Source organism: Macaca mulatta, chromosome 8, assembly GCF_049350105.2.
Source record: "Macaca mulatta isolate MMU2019108-1 chromosome 8, T2T-MMU8v2.0, whole genome shotgun sequence".
NCBI lineage: Eukaryota > Metazoa > Chordata > Mammalia > Primates > Cercopithecidae > Macaca > Macaca mulatta.
In genome coordinates this window covers 44,849,062-44,872,777 of record NC_133413.1, presented here as the reverse complement: position 1 = coordinate 44,872,777, position 23,716 = coordinate 44,849,062, and the positions used below count along the sequence as shown (strand labels likewise).

At 45.0% G+C, this 23,716-nt stretch overlaps 1 protein-coding gene across 1 annotated transcript; it reads left to right on the top strand.

Annotated features, from left to right (window-relative positions):
• The first annotated feature begins 400 nt into the window (after positions 1 to 400).
• CHRNA6 (cholinergic receptor nicotinic alpha 6 subunit) lies at positions 401 to 20,082 on the top strand. The gene is made up of 7 exons (XM_077942771.1): positions 401 to 502; positions 3,494 to 3,551; positions 6,253 to 6,392; positions 12,297 to 12,341; positions 14,104 to 14,213; positions 14,317 to 15,295; positions 17,853 to 20,082. The coding sequence occupies exons 1-7, from the start codon at positions 401 to 403 to the stop codon at positions 17,982 to 17,984; spliced, it is 1,566 nt and encodes a 521-aa protein (XP_077798897.1). The 3' UTR covers positions 17,985 to 20,082.
• The last annotated feature ends 3,634 nt before the right edge of the window (positions 20,083 to 23,716 follow it).

Here is a 23,716-nt window from a genome sequence, read left to right as displayed (position 1 = left end):
CCATAGCGTCTTTCTTTTTTTTTTTTTTTTGAGACTTCCCAGAAGTCATATGCAAAATTCTGTTTAATCTGCATATGTATATGGGGAAGTATAGGATCCATAGCTTCTTTCTTTTTTTTTTTTTTTGAGACAGAGTCTCATTCTGTCACCTAGTCTGGAGTATAGTGGCGTGATCTCGGCTCACTGCAACCTTCACCTCCTGGGTTCAAGTGATTCTCCTGCCTTAGCCCTCTGAGTAGCTGGGACTACAGGTGCACACCACCATACTTGGCTAATTTTTTTGTATTTCTAGTAGAGCCAGGGTTTCACTATGTTGGCCAGGCTGGTCTTGAACTCCTGACCTCAGGAGATCCGCCCACCTCAGCCTCCCAAAGTGCTGTGATTACAGGTGTGAGGCACCATGCCTGGCAAGATCCATAGTTTCAATCTGACTCATGGACCTGAAAAAGTTAAGATCCACTGCTGCTGCTTATTTCCCTTTAAAAATGGCTACGAGGAATGGGTAATGTGAAGAGGGAAATAAGGGGCAGGAGACACCAAAGCTCTTCCAATATTAATCAGCCTCTTTCTGTCCAGGGTTGCATGTATCCCTCCACTTCCCTTTATCCTTTCCACCTCACTAAACCTTGGACAGCACTCTAAAGTTTAGACTGTTTAAACAATATAGCTGAACAAAAAATAATTGCTGGAATGTGAACATGAAGCAGTATCAGGTAACATCAGGAAACGACAGAATGTCTTTAAATTTTTGGTTTTTTAAATTTATTTTTTGAAAACATATTTATTTTCTCCCTATACATGTGTTTGCTTTTAACTTCCATCTCTGCAATTTTCTTTTCTTTTGAGATGGAGTCTCACTTTGTCACCAGGCTGGAGTGCAATGGCACGGTCTCAGCTCACTGCAGCTTCCACCTCCTGGGTTCAAGCGATTCTCCTGCCTCAGCCTCCCGAGTAGCCAGGATTACAGGCGAGTGCCACCACACCCGGCTAATGTTTGTATTTTTAATAGCAACGGAGTTTCACCATGTTGGTCAGGCTGGTTTCAAACTCCTGACCTCAAGTGATCCTCAGGCCTCAGCCTCCCAAAGTGCTGGGATTACAGGCTTGAGCCACTGTACCTGGCCTGATCTTTGCAATTTTCAAAAAGAGTTTGGAGCAGGATGAAAACCTGTAAATTCAATGACAAATCTCAAGCATTTTTCTGATGATGGGGGCACAGTTTAAATGTTTTCTTTGAATGGAGAATGTATTTTCTTTATAAGCACTTAAACTGTATCCTTCTTACAAGCTGAGGCTCCAACATTTACTTAAATATTGTGTTATCTATTTGAACTGGCAAGAGAGTGAATAACAATTACATGCAAAACTGGTAGAGAGAGATTCAATGATTTCTATTACTAAATTTAATCACATTTTTCTGATGAGGACAGACTGAGGTAGCTTCAGCGACTTGCCCAATGTCCCCCAGGTGAGTCTCAGGACCAGAGTCCAGCTCTGGGTTTGTCTGACTCCAGAGTCCATATTCTCTCTCCTGCATTCCTTGCCTCTGGGGAGCTCTTCTGCAACCTCTGGACATGAAAACCCCCATCCTCCTGCTCTGCACCCTTGGTATAGTGGCATGCAGTTCGCCTACTCCTAGAATGGAGCAAGCACTGACTTTTGGCGTATTCCAAAGGACTCCTCCTCTAGAGTGGCTTTTTTTTTTTTTTTTGAGAAAGGGTCTCATTCTGTCACCCAGTCTGGAGTGCAGTGATGTGATCAAGGCTGTCTGCAGCCTTGAACTCCTGGGCTTGGGTGATCCTCCCACCTCAGCCTCTCAAGTAGGTGGAACTACAAGTGCATGCCACCATGCCCAGCTAACTGTTTTGTGTATTTTTTGTAGAGACAGGGTTTCACCATGTTGCCCAGGCTGGTCTTGAACTCCTGAGCTCAAGGGATCTGCCCGCCTTGGCCTCCCAAAGTGCTGGGATTATAGGCATGAGCCACCACGCCTGGTCTTTCTTCAGTTCTAACTCCTCTTTAACCAACACTGATATCTGGTCAGAGGCTCAATTAATTAGAAACCCACTGACATGGCCGGGTGCCGTGGCTCACACCTGTAATCCCAGCACTTTGGGAGGCCGAGGTGGGCAGATCACAAGGTCAGGAGATGGAGACCATCCTGGCTAACACAGTGAAACCCCGTCTCTACTAAAAATACAAAAAATGAGCTGGGCGTGGTGGTGGGCACCTGTAGTCCCAGCTACTCGGGAGGTTGAGGCAGGAGAATGGCGTGAACCCGGGAGGTGATCCACCATGCTTTGCAATAAGAATATTTAAATAAATGTGAAAATATCCAGGTGGTATCCATTCCTCTCATTCTCTGACATCTAGTCTCTAGTCCTGGATGATCACTGAACTCAGAAAAGGCACTGGAAGCCCTGGAGTCAGAAAAACAAAAACAAAAACAAACTTCTGTTCTCTCCAAGCTGCACTCATTAAGAGAGAAATGAGGATTCATATATTGCAGAAAGTTTTCTAACAAGGTTAAGCCTTGATTAACTGGAGAACTCCATGAGTCAGAACAAACATGTTGGGACCTAGCGTGAGCTTTACCTGTAGTTGGAGCTCAGTGAATTCCCCTAAGATTATGGTTGAAATTGCACCACAGAAAGATCTCAGCCACTCACAGGTGCTTGTCGTCCCAGGGTCCTGTCTGCCCCAGCATTTCCTTTCTGCTTTTCTTCCCCTTTCTTGCATGAAGAGACATCTAGGCTGATAGGAAATGTGATGACTCATCTGACATCAGATCGAATCCTTTTTATTCGCCCTTCATGTCTGCCTCAGTCTCTGATCCTGGGAATAACCATGTGAAGTCCTGGGGATGTTTTGATTTCTCAGAAGACACACACAGATTGCAGTGGGCTTCTGATGATGTCAAGGTTGGATGCATGTGGCTGACTGATAGTTCTTTGTTTTCCACAATCCTTTGCCTAGAAAAAAGGAATCCAAGTGTGTTTTGACCATGCCGACCAGCAAGGGGCAGGGATTCTTTCACAGGGGCTTGTATCTCTGGCTGTGTGTGTTCACACCTTTCTTTAAAGGTAGGTTTCATTTCTGCTTTATCTTCTATTTCCTTTTTAGCTACATGTATTTACTCTCTTTTCTAGTTGTGCTTGAGAAGATACATTAATAAAAGATTCTGTGGTCTGCATAGGAACCACCACTGTTACAACTGCTAATTAATCTATTTGGTTTTTATGCGTTAGGTGTAACAAAAGATGAAATCTGAGGGGTACGGTGGGGAGGAGAGGACCATGAAACATAGTGCAAACCATATTTTATTTTATTTTTCCCAATGAAAATATAAGAAAAATGATACAGTTTTCTATTGATCTCTGCTGTGACTGTATTGAACTTATTTATTGGCAGTTATGTTTAATGTTTTTTCAAAGTGGTAATATATTTGTTAGCTGATATTATTACTCAGTCAATGAACTCTTCCATTTTGTAGGTAATTGTGTTCATTTGGGGAAACACATCACATGATTATGCTGAAACGTATCCCATGAGTAAGATCATTCATTTTAAAAGTTACAACTTAGAAATGAACCACTGCTGTTGTGCTGAATAAAATCACATTTTTATGCTGTTAGATTTGCAGGGGACTTGCTTTTCAAGGCTGATGGAGGGTTTATCTGCTATAAAAAGTCTTCAAGAGGAAGAAAATGGGTAATGAGGATTATTTGTTGTCTGCCATGGAGAAATATGTTTATCATGATTAATTACGATGTCAAGAATGATGTTTTACCTTAAATTTGTCCTTCCTGCTAAAACCCTAGCATTTCAGTGTTTCCAAAGGCATTCGTCAGGCAACTCTTTCCATTTAGTAATTTAACAGAGATCTTTCCATTCGTGTTGCCTGATGAACTTTTCAATCCCTTTCCATTTTTTTTCCTTCAATGTATAAATCCCTTTGGGAAATTTGTGGCGTCCTACGTTAGGTATCAAATTTAAATTCTGTGAGGGAAAATGTAGAGGAGGTAGTAATGAAATCAATTATGTCAAATGAGGACAAGTAACCCCACTTTTAAGGTTTTCTTGGAAAAATACAAAGAGATATGCATAAAGTTATTGTCTAAAATTTAGTGAATGAAAGTGCTATTATTTAAAAACCAATTTCAACTTTTAAAAACGTTTCAAGTGGCCGGGCGCAGTGGCTCACGCCTGTAATCCCAGCACTTTGGGAGGCCGAGGCAGGCAGATCACGAGGTCAGGAGATTGAGACCATCCTGGCTAACACGGTGAAACCTTGTCTCTACTAAAAATATAAAAAATTAGCTGGGCTTGGTGGTGGGGGCCTGTAGTCCCAGCTACTTGGGAGGCTGAGACAGGAGAGTGGCGTGAACCTGGGAGGTGGAGCTTGCAGTGAGCCGAGATTGTGCCACTGCACTCCAGCCTGGGCAACAGAGTGAGACTCCATCTCAAAAAAAAAAAAAAAAAAAAAAAGTTTCAAGTAAATTTGCCTTAAAAGCCTTGCATTCTCAGAAATCTCCACAATAACTGAATTTCAAAGTTGATTTTTGTTTTATTTTAAGTTCTGTGGTATATGGGCAGGATGTGCAGGTTTGTTACACAGGTAAACGTGTGCCATGGTGGTTTGCTGCACAGATCAACCCATCACCTAGGTATTAAGCCCAGCATGCATTAGGTATTTTTCCTAATGCTCTTCCTCCCTGGACCCCCTCAAGAGGCTCTAGTGTGTGGTGTTCCCCTCCCTGTGTCCATGTGTTCTCATTGTTCAGCTCCCCCTTTAAGTGAGAACATGCAGTGCTTGGTTTTTCATTCCTGTGTTAGTTTGCTGAGGATAACGGCTTCAAGTTCCATCCATGTCCCTGCAAAGGACATGATCTTGTTCATTTTTATGGTTGCATAGTATTCCATGGTGCATATATACCATATTTTCTTTCGTTTTTTTTTTTTTGAGACAGAGTATCGCTCTGTCGCCCAGGCTAGAGTGTAGTGGCATGATCTTGTCTCATTTCAAGCTCACTTCAAGCCTCCCGGGTTCACACCATTCTCCTGCTTCAACCTCCCAAGTAGCTGGGCCTACAGGCACCCACCACCACACCCGGCTAAGTTTTTGTGTTTTTAGTAGACACGGGGTTTCACCGTGTTAGCCAGGATGGTCTTGATCTCCTGACCTCGTGATCTGCCTGCTTCGGCCTCCCAAAGTGCTGTGATTACAAGCGTGAGCCACTGCGCCCAGCCTATACCACATTTTCTTTATCCAGTCTATCATTGATGGGCATTTGGGTTGATTCCATGTCTTTGCTATTGTGAATAGTGCTGCAGTGAACATACACATGCATGTATGTTTATAATAGAATGATTTATATTCCTTTGGTATATACCCAGTAATGGGATTGCTGGGTCAAATGGTATTTCAGGTTCTAGGTCTTTGAGGAATCACCACATCATCTCCCACAATGGCTGAACTAATTTGCACTCTCACCAACAGCGTAAAAGCGTTCCTATTTCTCCATAGTCTCTCCAGCATCAACAGATTTCTTGACTTTTTAATTATTGCCATTCTGACTGGCGTGAGATGTTATTCATTGTGGTTTTGATTTGTGTTTCTCTAATGATTGGTGTTGAGCTTTTTTTCATGTTTCTTGGCCACATAAATGTCTTCTTTTGAGAAGTGTCTGTTCATGTCTTCAAAGTTGATTTTTTAAAAGAACATGACTTGCAAAGACCATCATGAAATTACTAGTTATTTCAGTTTCCTTGGTGAAGATTCCCCAGCTAAGCGCCTTGCTGGTGTAGATACAGATGTTAGTTGATTCAGTATTTTAGAGAAGAAAGGACAGGATTTTCCTGAATTACTGGAACGGGTCTAGTGCCATCAGTAAGACGGCGAGTTACTTCAGTGGCATAAGCGAAGATTCCAAGCCTTGTGTCTACTCTTTTATATCTGCAGTGCCTTAGACTTTAAGAAATGCTCTGACCAACATAATTTTCTTTGATATTGCTCTAGTTCTGAAATTCAGGCATTACTCTTTTTATCTCCACTGTAAAGGTGAACAGCTGAGGCATAGAGGGTGGGGTGAGATGGGCACTGGTGGAGCATGCAAAGGTGGGGACACCACCAGGATGCAGTCATGGGCTGGGACATCCACTCCCCACAGGGCCCGGGAAGAATTGCCTAGAATCTCTGCAGTGGCCAGTGGCCTGGCTGGCTTTAACTCTCCCCTCTGTTTGGCCTCACAGGCGGTGCGGGCTGTGCAACTGAGGAGAGGCTTTTCCACAAACTGTTTTCTCATTACAACCAGTTCATCAGGCCCGTGGAAAACGTTTCTGACCCCGTCACGGTGCACTTTGAAGTGGCCATCACCCAGCTGGCCAACGTGGTGAGTGCCATCTGATCAGAGCTTTCCCCAGCATTGTTACGCTTTTGCAGGCGGTAAATGAAGGAATTTTAGAAACACAGATAAATGCAGATCTACAGAGATCTGGCCCTTCAAAGCCATCCATTTGGGAGGCAGGCACTTTTCCCACCAATGCTGTACCTGTCTGTGTGAGGCAGTGTTTTTCCTTGAAGTGCTTTCAGAACCAGTTTATGAATCAAAAAGTTGCAGGGGGAGTGAAAGGCAGCTAACTTCATGGGGCACCCATTGTGCACCAGACGCCTGTTAACACTGCGTGGCCAACATCTTCATCTCACTGCTGAGGAAATGGAAGTTCAGTTAAGTGACTTTCCCAGGGTCACTTAACTATAACTATAAAATGGCAAAATTGAGATTTAAATCCAAAGCTCATGCCCTTTTCACTCCACAGTTAAAAAATTGCTTTAAGGTTGGGCGTGGTGGCTCACCCCTGTAATCCCAGCACTTTGGGAGGCTGAAGCAGGCGTATCCCTTGAACTGAAGAGTTCGAGAACAGCCTGAGCAACATAGCAAGCTCCTGTCTCTACAAAAATGCAAAAATTAGCCAGGTGTGGTGGCACATGCCTATAGTCCCTGCTACTAGGAAGGCTGAGGTGGGAGGATTGCTTGAGCCCAGGAGGTCAAGGCTGCAGTGAGCCAAGATTGCACCACTGCACTCCAGCCTGGGCAACAGAGCAGGGGAAAAAAAATTGCTTTAAGTCTTCTATGTTATGAGAACGAAAAAAATGCAATTTTCATTTAGCCTTGGGGAAAAAAAAAAAGGATGGGAATTTGAGGATCTTAATTTAATTCCTTGCTACCGTGTTCAAGGGCAAGTAGGACTGGAGCTCGCTCTTTTGGATCATCTTTGCTCCCCCATTGCAGGGAGAGGGAGTGGCGAGGCCCGTACTCTTGAGTCAGCAAGGTCTGGGCTCCAGGGCTCAGACCAAATTCCAGGAAGATGCAGGCTTAAGAAGCAAGGGAGGTCTGAAGTGTCTCCAGAGAGGGGCTCTGGAGCGTTCTTGAGACTACAGCACGCGGAGGGGAGCCCTGCCCATCAAGTCAGCCCCAGCCATGGATAGTGAAGGGGCCTCCTTCCTCCCAGACTTTGCTCTATGGGTGAGATGGCAGTGACTCTTCTGGGTACACCTGGGGAAAGACCCTAATGACAGGCATGAGTCAGACCCCACCACATTCTCCAGTCCATACTTCCCAGTGGATGAAACCAACCCTGGCCCAGTCCTCTATCTGTGACCCAGGCTGGAAGTGTGCATGCACTGGCTGAAAAAAATAAAGCCAGATGTTTCCCCTTACCTGGATGCGCCCTCCCATCCTTTAGTGAGTATTTATTTGGTGCCTGTTCTAATCCCTTTCCCAACTCCAGTAGCTTTGTCCTGGTTCCTGGTCTCCTGCTGGGCTGGAAGCAGTTCTTGCTGTGTACTAGGTTGTTGTGAACTGAGAGCTGAACTGAGTTTCCTCTGAAGTCTGTGAGGGCCACCTCACTGCATGGCATCACTCCATAACCCTGCTGGACACGCCCTTGCAGGAGGTTATTCTGAAGATGGGGGTGAAATGGCTGGTAAATGCAGATTTTGGCATTTACATTTGGTTGCAAGTATCAGATATTAAAAGAAAACCCACAGCCTTTACAAAACAAAAAGTTTATTCCTTTCTTACGCAACAGAAATCTAAAGATTAACAGTCCAGGAGATTAATATCAGTCAGTTTCACGGTGTTAGTGGTTGCACATATATGTTCAGTTGTCCAGGTTATGCACCGCACAGCTCCAAGGAATGTCATTCCAACAGACCGTGATTCTAAACGTATAAACCAGATGAGGCAGCAGTGACCAAGGTTCCTTCCTTCTTTCTATTTCACTACCCTTTGTGCGTTCCTTCTTCCCTCAGTGTTGCTTCATGGTTCAAGATAACTGATGTATTCCCATCCTCACATTCACATTCTTTGCAAGAAACAGAAGGAAGAGAGGAAAAGGGCAAAGTGTACATCCTAGACTTCTGTGACTTCCGTAAGAGTTGTTGCTTTCCATCTCATTGACTACCTCCAGCTGCAAAGCAGACTTGGAACTGCAGGTTTTTAAAATTGAATTTTTATTTCTTGAGATCATTATAGATTGACATGCAGTTGTAAGAAATAACAAAGGATCCCTTGTAGACTCTGCCCATTTCCCCCACTAATCTGCCCTCCATTCTGAAATCTTCTCCTTTCAACAATGTCATACGTAACTGGAATCATAGAGTAGGTAAACTTGTGGGACTGGGTTTTTCCCTCAGCATCATCTTTAGAGATTCCTCTGAGTCGCTGAGTATATCAGTAGTTCATTCCTTCTTGTTGCTGAGTAGTACTCCAGGTTGCTTTTTTTGTTTGCTTGTTTTGTTTGTTTTTGAGACAGTCTCACTCTCACCCAGGCTGGAATGCAGTGGCGTGATCTCGGCTCACTGCAACCTACGCCTCCCGGACTCAAGTGATTCTCCTGCCTCAGACTCCCAAGTAGCTGGGATTGCAGGCATGCACCACTATGCCCGGCTAATTTTTGTGTATTTAGTAGAGATGGGGTTTCACCATGTTGGCCAGGCTGGTCTCGAACTCCTGACCTCAAGTGATCTGCCCACCATGGCCTCCCAAAGTGGGGATTACAGGTGTGAGCCACCACACTTGGACTACGATGTTTTATTTAACCATTAACTTGTTAAAGGACATTTGAGCTGATTCCAGTTTTTGGTCTATTGCAAATAAAGCTACTGTGAACATTTGTGTACAGGTTTTGGTGTAAATATAAACCTCCATGTCTCTGGGATAAATGCCCAGGAGTGCAATAGCTGTGTGTTGTCAGGTGAACTTGGGGTGGCGGAGAGAAGTGGCACAGCCAGGAAACTTTGTTGCCCCTCCCTTCTGGAGGGCCTCGGGGCCCTCTGTCTGATCCCCAGCTTGGCTCTGGAGCACCAGGGCTCTACCTGGAAGTGTGTTTGTGTCATGCAAAATGACCTTGGCCAGAAAGTTTTCTGGTTTCTTTCAGTGCAGGAGCAAGACCAAGTGCCCCTCGGAGGGATCCAGTGTTTGTGCTGGCCTGGTATATCTGAAATGACAAAGATAAAGCTTTGGTGTAATGCAGCCCACTTGGCCTTTCTGATCCGAGTCTCCGAGTCTGCTGCTGCTCCAGAAATGAGTCCATTTGAAATCATAACTCAAAGCCTTTGATGCAGCTGCCATGTCAATGAATTGATTTTTCCAAGAAGGAGGTACAGGTTGATGGTGCCAGGAATGGAGTTGATGCTGTGGGTCTTTGGATTCCTCCAGCAGGGACGTGTGATAGCAGTACCATGCCCATTGGTGGAATCTGGAATTGGATGGAGAGAGTATGACTTGCCAGACAGGTCCTGCTCCATAGGGTCAGATAACATCTCGCAAGGTGTCCACACCCCCATGGGCCATGTCCATAACACTTGGAGCTTCTCTGAGCCTGTGGAAGTGAGGCTGTGGAGTTGGCTATTGCCAAATGATCTCAGCTTTCTGAACACAGTGTGCTCATTCAGAGACAAAGCAGGCTTTGGAGGGCAGTTAGGACTTATACCCTCACCCCCGAGGCCTTCCTGGAACCGAGACTGCAGAGCTAGTCCATTCCTGACCAGCAGTGAGTGGATTTATGGACACAGCCCCTGCTGGACTCTGCAGATTGCAAGGGGACGCTCATCACCAGAAGGCACTGACCGCAGGCTTGTGTAATTGTAAAGCCATGAATTGGTTGACCAATAGATAAGTACAGATAATTTCTTTGCTTCCTGGAACTCACAGGAACCCATGACTGCAACTCCTTTGCTGATCTTTCAAACCCCGGGGCTTACCCTGTCTTGTCACAGGCCCATTTGAAAGAGGAAGCCTGGCAGGGTTTCTGTTTAGAGTTTTCCAGGAGGGGCAGCAGTGGGGATGGAGTAGGGGAGAAGAGAACTGCAGGGCAGCCACTGGCCCAGGGCAAGCTGGTGTCTGAGCCTGACCACGGCTCCCTCGGCCACCACCACTGAGCTCATTTACTCTGGAGGGTGCCTGGGTGTCTTGGGAAGCAAGGCTGACTGAGGAAGACTTGTGAATCTACTGCTGGCCACTGGGGACATACCACAGCCACCAGGCTGCTGGGCCGTAAGGCTGCTCGAGGTGCCAGATGTGTCTTTGGTAGTTCTCCCACTGAGAGGTGGTAGCTTAGGAACTCATTACATTTGGAATGCCACCTGGAATGCTCTTCCTCCACACAGCCCTGTCTGTCTTCTGGTCATTTAAGTATCTGCTTAAACATTACCTCCTCAAAGAAGCCGCCTTTGCCCATCCCATCTAAAATAGATATGTGTGTTTGAGATTATGTGCACGTGTGTGCATGAGCGTGTGTGTGCATGAGTGTGTGTGCATGTACACCAGCGTGTGAGAGCATGTGTATGAGTGTGACTGTGCCTGAGTGTATGAGTGTGTCCATGTGCATGAGTGTGTGTGTGCATGAGTGTGCACCAGTGTATGAGTGTGAGTGGGCATGTATGAGTGTGTAAGTGTGTATGAGAGTATATGTGTGAGAGTACGAATGTGTATGAGAATTCATGAGTGGGTATGTGAAAGTGTGCATGAGTGCGTGTGTTCATGAGTGTATGTGAGAGTGTGTGCATGAGTGTGTGTGTGCATGAGTGTGTATGAGAGTACCATGAGTGTGTGTGCACATGTGAATATGTGTGCATGAGTGTGAGTGTGCATGAGTATGTGCGTGTATGAGTGTGCATGAGTGTGTGTGCATATGTGTGTGTTTGTGTCCACACATGGACCATTCCCTCCTCCTTTATCCTCATAGGACTTACCACTCTCTTATGTTATAGTATAGATCTATTAGTAATTTTATGTCTCCCCATCTAACAGCTAAGACACATGAAGGCAGGACATTTTCCCATCCTCTTACTGCTGTATTCCCAATATTTATAGAGCACGTAGTGGTTACTCAATAAATATTTGTGTAGTGAATGATCGAAGTGGTGGCTTGGCTGGGGATGAGTAGCAGCTGCCAGCTGGAAATTCCATGGTGGCAGAGGCTTTTTTTTATTTTTTATTTTTGAGATGGAGTCTCGCTCGGTTGCATGGGCTGGAGTGCAACGGCGTGATCTTGGCTCACTGCAACCTCCATCTCCAGGGTTCAAGCACTTCTCCTGCCTCAGCCTCCCAAGTAGCTGGGATTACAGGCACCTGCCACCACACTCGGCTAATTTTTTGTATTTTTTAGTAAAGACGGGGTTTCACCATGTTGGCCAGGGTGGTCTCAAACTCCTGACCTCAGGTGATGCAACCGCCTCGGCCTCCCAGAATGCTGGGATTGCAGGTGTGAGCCACTGTGCCCGGCCGACTGAGGCTGACATTTTAAGGTAGAATCCCAGGGCAGGGGTCTCAGGACTCAGAGCCTGGAGAGCCCTGAGGCACAGTCGGGGATGGGAGGCGTTTAGGGAACAGGCAAAAACACTGCAGGATTGGAATCCCCACCACTATCTGCAGCATCTCCCTCCCTCCTTCCTGCTGTCGCTCTTCTTTTCTTTCCTTTCCTTCCTTTCATGGAACTAGAAAACTTGATGGGCTGCAGAGATCAGAAGCACTTCACAGAAGAGGTGAGACTTAAATCAGCTATGAAGGAGTTTAAAGCCACATTTCCTCTCAAAATCCACAGGGCTGGAGCCAGATGTGAAAATGCTGCATTTCTGCTTGCATGCTGAATGCTTTCACACGTTGCCTTTAAGTCTTCTTTCACTGGCATGACTATGTCAGATTTGGTTCTTTTTAGTTGTAATTTTTGCTCTAAGACTCACCTCTATGGCAAGCACATTTGAGGCTAAAAATATTATTTCTTCTTCCCAGGATGAAGTAAACCAGATCATGGAAACCAATTTGTGGCTGCGTCACGTATGTGCCTATATCATCTGTTGGCTTAATGATGTCAAATGGATAAAACCCACAAGCACTACCTTGTTCCATCTCCAACTGGTTTTAGAATATAAAATATTATCCTCTAGGTCATCTCCAAAGCCTAAAGTGCAGCTCTGGTAATAGCTGACTTGATGCACGCTTCACAGGTGCAGACACCTAGTGACAGAGGTCCTTCTGACATAGAGATTTCCGTCCTTCCTGGTTGCTGCTCTCAGATCTTCCACTTTTCTGTAACTTGAGCTCCCGGGTCTGATGCTTGCCTGCTCTTTGATCCCTGCTTGACCAGGCTTGGAGAAGTCAGTAGCTGAGCTTGGGAGCATGTACATGAGATTCCCAGCAGCTGGTTTTATCAGTCGTACCCCTTCTTCCTTAGGAAAGTCTTGGAGGGGTGCAGTGGCTCACACCTGTAATCCTAGCACCGTGAGAGCCTGAGGCAGGAGGATCACCTGAGGTCAGGAGTTCGAGACCAGCCTGGCCAACATGGTGAACCCTTGTCTCTAATAAAAATACAAAATTAGCCTGGCGTGGTGGTGGGCGCCCCAAACCCAGCTACTCGGGAGGCTGAAGCAGGAGAATTGCTTGAACCAAGAGGCGGAAGTTGCAGTGAGCTAAGATTGCGCCACTACGTTACCAGCATGGGCAACAGAGCAAGACTCTGTCTTGAAAAAAAACCAAAAAACAGAAAGGAAGTCTTAATCATTTATACAGATTTTGTTAAAAAAAAATCCAAAACTTATCATCGTGCCCTTGAACATTTTGATATTAGAAATGGGTTGCCACTCCAGTGTGAGTGTTATACCTCATGGAATATGGAAGTTAAGCCTAAAACTTTGACCAGCTAACTAATAGTCAATACATAATTATCTAATGAAATATTTGCCAGCTAACTAATAGTCAATACATAATTATCTAATGAAATATTTGCCTGAATCAGCTTAGCTATTTAGCTCCCTGTTCCCCATGGATAAAATTGTCCGGATTTTGATAGAAACCAGTGCATTCTTCAAATAAGAATGTATTCTTTTTACTTTTTTTTTTTTTTTGAGACGGAGTCTTGTTCTGTCGCCCAGGCTGGAGTGCAGTGGTGCGATCTTGGCTCACTGCAAGCTCCGACTCCCAGGTTCACACCATTCCCCTGCCTCAGCCTCCCGAGTAGCTAGGACTACAGGCGACTGCCACCATGCTCGGCTGCTTTTTTTTTTTTTTTTTGTATTTTTAGTAAAGGTTTCACCGTGTTAGCCAGGATGGTCTCGATCTCCTGACCTCGTGATCTGCCCACCTCAGCCTCCCAAAGTGCTGGGATTACAGGTGTGAGCCACCGTGCCCAGCCGAATGTATTATTTTTTGAAAAACAACTGTTGAATCATCATAAAGTTAACATTGGAAGAAAAATATTAAGAAACGATTTTTTTTTTCCAGATAGTCTCACTCTGTCACCCAGGCTGTAGTATGGTGACATGATCTCAGCTCACTGCAAACTCTGCCTCCCAGGTTTAAGTGATTCGCCTGCCTCAGCCTCCTGACTAGTTGGGACTACAGGCGCGTGCCACCACACCCAGCTAATTTTTGTATTTTTAGTAGAGACGGGGTTTCACTATGTTGGCCAGGTCTTGAACTCCTGACCTCAAGTGATCTGCCCGCCTTGGCCTCCCAAAGTGCTGGGATTACAGGCATGAGCCACCGTGCCTGGCCAGAAAGTTATTAAGAAATTTTAAAAGCCGATTTCTATTTATTTTAGATCTGGAATGATTATAAATTGCGCTGGGATCCAATGGAATATGATGGCATTGAGACTCTTCGAGTTCCCGCGGATAAGATTTGGAAGCCCGACATTGTTCTCTATAACAAGTATGGGTCTCTGACCACTGTAGCCTCTTTCCAAAGCTGCTGTTGGTGTATTCTGGCCTATAGCAAAGGGAGTGTTACTAATGGTGTCTGACTTGCTTTGCAGTGCTGTTGGTGACTTCCAAGTCCAAGGCAAGACAAAAGCTCTTCTTAAATACAATGGCATGATAACCTGGACTCCACCAGCTATTTTTAAGAGTTCCTGCCCTATGGATATCACCTTTTTCCCTTTTGATCATCAAAACTGTTCCCTAAAATTTGGTTCCTGGACGTATGACAAAGCTGAAATTGATCTTCTAATTATTGGATCAAAAGTGGATATGAATGATTTTTGGGAAAACAGTGAATGGGAAATTATTGATGCCTCTGGCTACAAACATGATATCAAATACAACTGTTGTGAAGAGATATACACAGATATAACCTATTCTTTCTACATTAGAAGATTGCCGATGTTTTACACAATTAATCTGATCATCCCCTGTCTCTTTATTTCATTTCTAACCGTGTTGGTCTTTTACCTTCCTTCAGACTGTGGTGAAAAAGTGACGCTTTGTATTTCAGTCCTGCTTTCTCTGACTGTGTTTTTGCTGGTCATCACAGAGACCATCCCATCCACATCTCTGGTGGTCCCACTGGTGGGTGAGTACCTGCTGTTTACCATGATCTTTGTCACACTGTCCATCGTGGTGACTGTGTTTGTGTTGAACATACACTACCGCACCCCAGCCACACACACCATGCCCAGGTGGGTGAAGACAGTTTTCCTGAAGCTGCTGCCCCAAGTCCTGCTGATGAGGTGGCCTCTGGACAAGACAGGGGGCACAGGCTCTGATACAGTGCCCAGAGGCCTTGCCAGGAGGCCTGCCAAAGGCAAGTTTGCAAGCCTTGGGGAACCCAGACATCTTAAAGAATGCTTCCACTATCACAAATCAAATGAACTTGCCACCAGCAAGAGAAGATTGAATCATCAGCCGTTACAGTGGATGGTAGAAAATTGGGAGCACTCGCCTGAAGTTGAAGATGTGATTAACAGTGTTCAATTCATAGCGGAAAACATGAAGAGCCACAATGAAACCAAGGAGGTAAATGTGTGTTCCCTCCACCCAGCCAGCTTGCACCCTTCGCAGCCTATGGGCACTCTGGAGGCACAGTCAGACCTTCAGTGTGAGTGTTGTTCCTGAGACGGTCCTGCAGCCTTGCTCTGAGACCTGGCTTTGTTATTGTGTGGTTATGGGTGAACTGACAGGGTCACACCTGCCAGTGGAGTGGGGTCAGGTGCAACAGCCCTAGAGCAAATCTCCACCTCCAGAAATGTGAACTCAAGTAAAATTTGCTTAAAATAAACATTCAGGGCTGGGCACGTGGCTCACCCCTGTAATCCTAGCACTTTGGGAGGCCAAGGTGGGCAGATCATCTGAGGTCAGGAGTTTGAGACCAGCATGACCAACATGGGGAAACCCCGTCTCTGCTAAAAATATAAAAATTAACCAGGCATGGTGGCACAGGCCTGTAATCCCAGCTACTTGGGAGGTTGAGGCAGGAGAATCTCTTGAACCCAGGAGGTGGAGGTTACAGTGAGCCGAGATCACACCCCTGCACTCCAGCCTGGATGACAGAGCAAGACTCCATCTCAAAAATAAAAATAAACAAACAAACTCAGGGCAACCTCAGTTAATGAAACCAAGAACCTCAGCCTCAGCAACATAGCGAGACTCTGAACTACCAAAAAAAAAAAAAAAATTAGCAGGCGTGTTGGTGCATACCTGTAGTCCCAGCCACTCAAGAGGCTGAGGTGGGAGGATTGCTTGAGCCCAGGAGTTTGAGGCTGCAGCCTGGGAGATAGACGACAGATCAGGGTCCTGTCTCAGAAAAAAAAAAAAAAAAAAAAAAAAAAAAGCCCCTGCACAAGAAACAGCAGCAAATAAAAAGGTAGAAAGAGAAAAGCTGCCCCAGAGGGAAGGAGAAATGAGTTCAGAGTAGCGTGCAGCCTGGGGGTGCTGGGAGATGTGGGAGAGGGCAGGAGTGCTTTCGCTCCGGCAGCTCTGGCTCCACTTGTCCTACTTGAGAGGGATTTAGGTGCTGGTGAAATGAGCCCCAGGGATATTTTTAGCATTCACGTACTCTGCTCCTGCTGCCCAGAGTGTAACTATAGCAGCATGTGCCTCCCTCAGCCTCCAAAGACAGAGCTCAAGAGAATCATGCCAATTTCCCACAGCATGTGGGTGACTAGCGGAGGGCATCTGAAACTTGGGCCAGGTGTCTGGGTTTGACTTCAGACTGCAGCTGCTGGCAGCCATCACTCCTAGTGAAAGGATACTGTGAGACCGAAAGTCCACCCTGTTGGTGTAGGAGGAGGATGCTGTGAATGGCTGTCATGCGGACGTGTCACGGGACAAGAGAGCCCAGAAAAATTCACCTTCATACAATTTAAAAGAAGACCCTCTCTCTACAAAAAATACAAAAATTAGCAGGGCATGGTGGCGCATGGCTGTAATTGCAGCACTTTTGGAGGCCAAGGCTGGGGAATTGTTTAAGTAAGGCCAGGAGGAGTTTGAGACCAGCCTTGGCAACATATTGAGACCCCGTTTCTAAAAAACAAATTTTAAAAAATTTGCCAAGTCTGTTGTCCCAGCTACTTGTGAGGCTAAGGCTGGAGGATTGCTTGAGCCCAGGAGTTCCAGGTTTCAGTGAGCCGCAATCACACCACTGCACTTCAGCCTGGGCAACACAGCAAAATCCTGTCCCTAACATTTTTTTTTTTTTTTTTTTTAATTTAAGAAACAGCTGCTGTTGACTTAATCACTACCAGTTAGGGCTCTCAAGACACAAGTACAGAGACAGTGGCAGAAGGCTGGAGGGTCAGGAACTGGGAGAAATACAACCAGCTCTCCATGGCCAGCATCCCTTTGAGGGCTGGAGGGCTGCCTATTCCTGATAAAGTAGTTCTCAATCATACCCCATGTCCTGCACCCCCAGCAGTACCTGCTGCCTCAAACTCATTCCCCAGATTTGCCATGGAGCCAGACTACCGAGCGTTGCAAAGCATGAGTCTAGCTCTCTGAGCAGCTGCTTCTCAGTAGTGTCTCTTGCAGTTGGGAAAGTCCCTGGGGACCCACGGAGTCAGGGCTTTGCCGCAGACTCTGCTGTCTGAGGCTCTCACAGAGGCTGTGCATTCGCCCTCTGCGGACGAAACAAAATGTCTTATGTGTCCTATACAGGAAACATGGATTCACCAAATACCAATATTTGCTTTATTTTTATTTTTATTTATTTTTCGAAATGGAGTCTTACTCTGTCACCCATGCTGGAGTGCAATGGTGTGATCTTGGTTCGCTGCAACCTCCACCTCCTGGGTTCAAGCGATTCTCTTGCCTCAGACTCCCGAGTAGCTAGGACTACAGGCACATGCCACCACGCCTGGCTAATTTTTGTATTTTTAGTAGAGATGGGGTTTCACCATGTTGGCCAGGCTGGTGTCGAACTCCTGACCTCAGGTGATCTGCCTGCCTGGCTAATATTTGCTTTAAAATGTGCCAGAGAAACCTTCTTTGAAAAAGAAGCAGCTTATTGATGAAACAACGCATGTTTCTTATGATTTCGGTTTTTTAAAACAGCTCTTAATTTTTGTTTGCATTTCAGGTAGAAGATGACTGGAAATACGTGGCCATGGTGGTGGACAGAGTATTTCTTTGGGTATTTATAATTGTCTGTGTGTTTGGAACTGCAGGGCTATTTCTACAGCCACTACTTGGGAGCACAGGAAAATCTTAAAATGTATTTTCCTTTATGTTCAGAAATTTACAGACACCATATTTGTTCTGCATTCCCTGCCACAAGGAAAGGAACGCAAAGGCTTCCCACGCAAGTCCCCCATCTGCTAAAGCTGATGGCTAGATGGAAAAAGAGGACTTTCTTGCACCTCAGGAGGCGGAATATCCTCCAGTGTAGCACAGGGGGAGAAGTGAGAAGTGTTATGACATTAGTGCCCAGATTGGGCAGCACCCACGGCTACAGTATCAGGTCAGTTTTCTCATGTCTGTGTGTTTGGCTTCCCAGGACACAGATGACTTACAATACAGCCTAACTATGTAATTGACATCAAGCCACACTAAGAAGTTCTGCTTTACCTCCAGCGGTTGCTGTTTCTCAGTATTATGACATGTGACAGGTGAACTCCGGGAATTGGACCTTGCAACATTTGTGAACTGTTTACAATACTTGTGAACTATTGCATCCTTGATTTCTTGTGCATGTCTCTGTGATGTAGCTCACCCCCCTCAGCATTATTTGATATAGATTGTTTGTTTGTTTTTTTAAAAAAACAGTTTGGCCAGGTGTGGTGGCTCACGCCTGTAATCCCAGCACTTTGGAGGCTGAGGAAGGAGGATTGCTTGAGCCCAGGAATTCGAGACCAGCCTGGGCAACATAGGGAGACCCTGTGTTACAAAATTTAAAACATTAGCCACTGTGGTGTTTTGCACCTGTGGTCCTAGCTACTTGGGAGGCTGATGTGGGGAGGATTGCTTGAGCTTGGGAGGTTGAGGCTACAGTGAGCCATGATCACACCACTGCACTCCAGCCTGGGTGACAGAGTGAGACTCTGTCTCAAAAATAAATCAATAAATAAAAACTACCAGATAGTCAGAGTCTTTCTCAACAGGCTGTATTTGCTTAGCATTCATCTGGCAAGAAGCTTGAGGGGAAACCCAGCGCTGTGCTAGGCATTGCAAGGGTGACAGCAGTGGGTTCTTTCACACAAGTGCTTGTAGCTTCTTAGGAAAAGTAGTAGCTATGAAGACTGCAGGCCAGATGTCATCTGGGGAATGTCACTAGAGCAACCAGAATAGGAGAACATGACGAGACATGGCCAGGGAAACCTAAAGCAACCCTTTTGTTGTGGGTTGGAAAAAGTTGTCTTTCTAGTCTTTTTAATTTTTTTTTTTTTTTTTTTTTTTTTTTTTTTGAGACACTGTCTTGCTGTGACACCCAGGCTGGAGTGTAATGGCTCAATCTCGGCTCACTGCAACCTCTGATTTCCCCGGTTCAAGTGATTCTCCTGCCTCAGCCCCGCCGAGTAGCTAGGACTACAGGTGTGTGCCACCACGCCCAGCTAATTTTTGTATTTTTAGTACAGACAGGATTTCACCATGTTGGCCAGGCTGGTCTCGAACTCATGACCTCAAGTGATCCACCCGCCTCAGCGTCCCAAAGTGCCAGGATTTACAGGCATGAGCCACCGCGCCCAGACGTCTAGTCTTTTTTCATCAACAGTTTTCATTTCTTCATTGTACTGATATTGAAAATAAAGTTATTTCTTTTCTTTTCTTTTTTTTTTGAGACAAAGTTTCACTCTTGTTGCCCAGGCTGGAGTGCAATGGCGCGATCTGGGCTCACTGCAACCTCTGCCTTGCGGGTTCAAGCGATTCTCCTGCCTCAGCCTCCTGAGTAACTGGGATTACAGGCATGTGCCATCATGCCCAGCTAATTTTATATTTTTAATAGAGATGGGGTTTCTCCATGTTGATCCGGCTGGTCTCAAACTCCTGATCTCAGGTGATCTGCCTGCCTCGGCCTCCCAAAATGCTGGGATTATAAGCGTGAGCCACAGCGCCTGGCCTAAGTTATTTCTTTTTTAAAATTTTCATTTAGGTTTTTAGTTCTAAGTTGGGTCCAATGCCACATGCATATTTCTTCTATAAGGAATTATAATCTTGGAGCTTTTGGAGCAATTCCTTTTCTGAGAGGGAGAAGCTTGGGAATTCTGTTTTATCATACTCTGATTATCTTCTTACTTGTCGTAGAAATATTGTAACACTTTTAAACATGTATTTTAAGGCAGAAAACAATAAATCAAATCTAGCAAAGGAAATAATTTCATTTGTGCCTTTTCCCTTCTAGTCTTTGTCTGTATGCAAACACTTCAATTTTACCTTGCAATGCCGTTTCCTTAAAACATAATATCAGCAACGTTCTCCTTTACAGAGTCTTGAAGTATAATTTTTATGATGGCATAATTCACATTGTGTTGGTACATCATAATTTTTATGACTACCATGTGAATTCTTCTTTGTCTTTTTTCTGCTGGGGCTTGAGGTTCTCTGTAGGACATTAGGCAGAGGTCTTGAATTTGAATGACTCTATTTTATTTTTTATTCTTTCTTTATTTTTTTGAGACAGACTCTCACTCTGTCATCCAGGCTGGAGTGCAGTGGCACGGTGCCGGCTCATTGCAACCTCTTCCTCCCGGGTTCAAGCGATTTTCCTGCCTCAGCCTCCTGAGTAGCTGGGATTACAGGGGCCTGCACCATGCCTGGCTAATTTTTATACTTTTAGTAGGGATGGAGTTTTGCCATGTTGGCCAGGCTGGTCTCGAACTCCTAACCTCAAGTGATCCACCCGCCTCAACCTCCCAAAGTGCTGGGACTACAGGCATGAGCCACCGCACCCAGCCTGAATGACTCTATTTTAGAGCATTTTTATTCCCTGTAATGTTGGTGATTGTAGTACCTACCTTTTATCTTCCTGTCTTTATAGAGGATTGGTTGTTACACAATACTTTATTTTTTATTCCCAAGCCCAATCAATATTTAATTTCATTTACCTTTTTTTAACTGTGGTAAAATCATGTAATGTAAAATTTCCTATCTTAGCCATTTTTAAGCATCCAGTTCAATGGTATTAAATGCCTTCTTTTTTGTTTTTAAGATGGAGTATTGCTCTGTCACCAGGCTGGAGTGCAGTGGCACAATCTCTGCTCACTGCAACCTCCGCCTCCAGGGTTCAAGTGATTCCCCTGCCTCAGCCTCCCAAGTAGCTGGGACTACAGGCACGCACCACCACGCCCGGCTAATTTTTTTGTATTTTAGTAGAGACGGGGTTTCATCATGTTGGCCAGAATGGCCACTCTGGGTACCTCATATAAGTGGAATCATATTGTGTTTGTTCTTTTGTGACTGGTTTATTTCACATAGTGTAAACAGCTTCAAGGTGCATCTATATCGTAGCATGTGTCAACATTTCTTTCCTTTTCAAGGCTGAATAATACAGTGTCATGTGTATTTACTGAACTTTATGTATCCATTCACCTGTCAATGGACACTTGGGTTGCTTCTACCTTTTGCCTGCTGCCATGAACTTGGGCTTACAAATAATTCTGAGTCGCTGCTTTCAGTTATTTTAGGTATACACTCAGAAGTGAAATTGCTGGATCAGATAGTTATTCTATTTTTTAATTTTTAATTTTTGTGGGTAAATAGTACTTGTATATATTTATGGGTTATGTGAGATATTTTTATATAGGTGCTCAATGTGTAATAATCACATTGGTGATTATTATAAATGGGGTGTCCGTTACCTCAAGCATTTGTTCTTTGTGTTACAATCTAATTATACTCTTTTAGTTATTTTTAAATGTACAATTAAATCATATTTTACTAGTCACCCTGTTGTGTTAGCAAATACTAGATCTTACTCATTCTTTCTATTTCTTTGTACCCATGGTTATTCTATTTTTAATTTTCTGAGGAATCATTATACTGTTTTCCACAGGGCTTGCACCATTTTACATATTCCCACCAGCAGTGCACAAGGGTTTTGATTTCTCGGCATCCTCACCAACACTTGTTATTTTCTGGGGTTTTTGGCAGTTGCCATCCTAATGGGTAAGAGGTGATGTCTCATGGTGGTTTTGTTTTGTGTTTCCCTAATGATTAGCAATGTTAAGCATTTTTTCATGTGCTTACCGGCCATTTGTATATCTTCTTTGGAGAAATGTCTATTTAAGTCCTTCACCCATTTTAAAAATCAGGTTATTTGTGGCCTTGCGTTGTGGTGCACGCCTGTAATCCCATCACTTTGGGAGGCCGAGGCAGGCAGATCACAAGGTCAAGAGATCGAGACCATCCTGGCCAACATGGTGAAACCCCATCTCTACTAAAAATACAAAAATTAGCTGGGCATGATGGTGCACACCTGTAGTCTCAGCTACTTGGGAGGCTGAGGCAGGAGAATCACTTGAACCCGGGAAGTGGAGGTTGCAGCGAGCAGAGATTGTGCCACTGCACTCTAGCCTGGCGATAGAGTGAGACTCCATCTCAAAAAATAAAAAAAAATCAGTTTATTTGTTTTTTGAGTTGTTGAGTTGTAGGAGTTCTTGATATGTTCTGTATATTAATTGCCCAGCAGATATAAAAACAAGACTTTCGGCCGGGCGTGGTGGCTCACGCCTGTAATCCCAGCACTTTGGGAGGCCGAGGTGGGCGGATCACAAGGTCAGGAGATCGAGACCATGGTGAAACCCCGTCTCTACTAAAAATAGAAAAAATTAGCCGGGCGCAGGGGCGGGCGCCTGTAGTCCCAGCTACTCGGGAGGCTGAGGCAGGAGAATGGCGTGAACCCGGGAGGCGGAGCTTGCAGTGAGCCGAGATTGCGCCACTGCACTGCAGCCTGGGCGACAGAGCGAGACTCCGTCTCAAAAAAAAAAAAAAAAACAAGACTTTCAAGAATTGCATTGCAGCCAGGTGCGGTGGCTGATGCCTGTAATCCCAGCACTATGGGAGGCTGAAGTGGAGGGATTACCTGAGCCCAGGAGTTTGAGACCAGCCTGGGCAACATGATGAAACCCCGTCTCTACAAAAAATACAAAAATTAGCTGGATGTGCTGGCACCTGCAGTCCCAGCTACTCATGAGGCTGAAGTGGGAGGATTACTTGAGGCCAGGAGGTCAAGGTTGCAGTGAGCTATGATCATGCTATTGCATTCAGCCTGGGCAACAGAATGAGACCCTGTCACAAAATAAAACAAATAAAATAGAAAAAGGAACTGCATCGCAGAAAGATGGGAGGAGAGTGCTCCCAGCCAGGGTCAAAGCAAACCCCATCCTGACTTCTTAACACATACCTTTCTACTTGAGCATGCCTTAGACTGCTCAGTTCAGCTTTCCAGAAGTTGCTCAGTGACCCTTAGGGGAGAGAGAATCTTGAACTTACAAGTAAACAAACTAGCAACATAGTTTTAAGAAGAAATGAACTGAGCATTGGGGGGGAAAAAGGGGGAATCACAGCATTTGTTCAGAAGAACATATGAAAGCGTGGATTGAAAATGTATAAAGGGGCATGAAGGGAGTAAAAAAAAGGATCTCTTTGTTAATTGAGATTTTTAGCTTTTATTTTTATTTTTATTTTCTTTTGAGCAGGAGTTTTGCTCTTGTCACGCAGGCTGGAGTGCAGTGGTGCGATCTTAGCTCACTATAACCTCCACTTCCTGGGTTCAAGCAATTCTTCTGTCTCAGACTCCCTAGTAGCTGGCATTACAGGCACACGCCACCATGCCCAGATAATTTTTGCATTTTTAGTAGAGATGGAGTTTTATCAAGTTGGCCAGGCTGGTCTCAAACTCCTGATCTCAGTTGATCCACCGGCCTTGGCCTCCCAAAGTGCTGGGATTACAGGCATGAGTTACCTCGCCTGGCCCGAGATTTTTAACTTTTAGAATTGACTTCAAAC

Coding starts and splice junctions, on each gene's coding strand:
- CHRNA6 (XM_077942771.1), top strand. CDS start 401: ATGCCTGGCAAGATCCATAGTTTCAATCTGACTCATGGACCTGAAAAA. Junction 3,552..6,252: donor TGCTGAAACGTATCCCATGA/GTAAGATCATTC, acceptor TTGGCCTCACAG/GCGGTGCGGGCTGTGCAACT. Junction 6,393..12,296: donor TCACCCAGCTGGCCAACGTG/GTGAGTGCCATC, acceptor TCTTCTTCCCAG/GATGAAGTAAACCAGATCAT.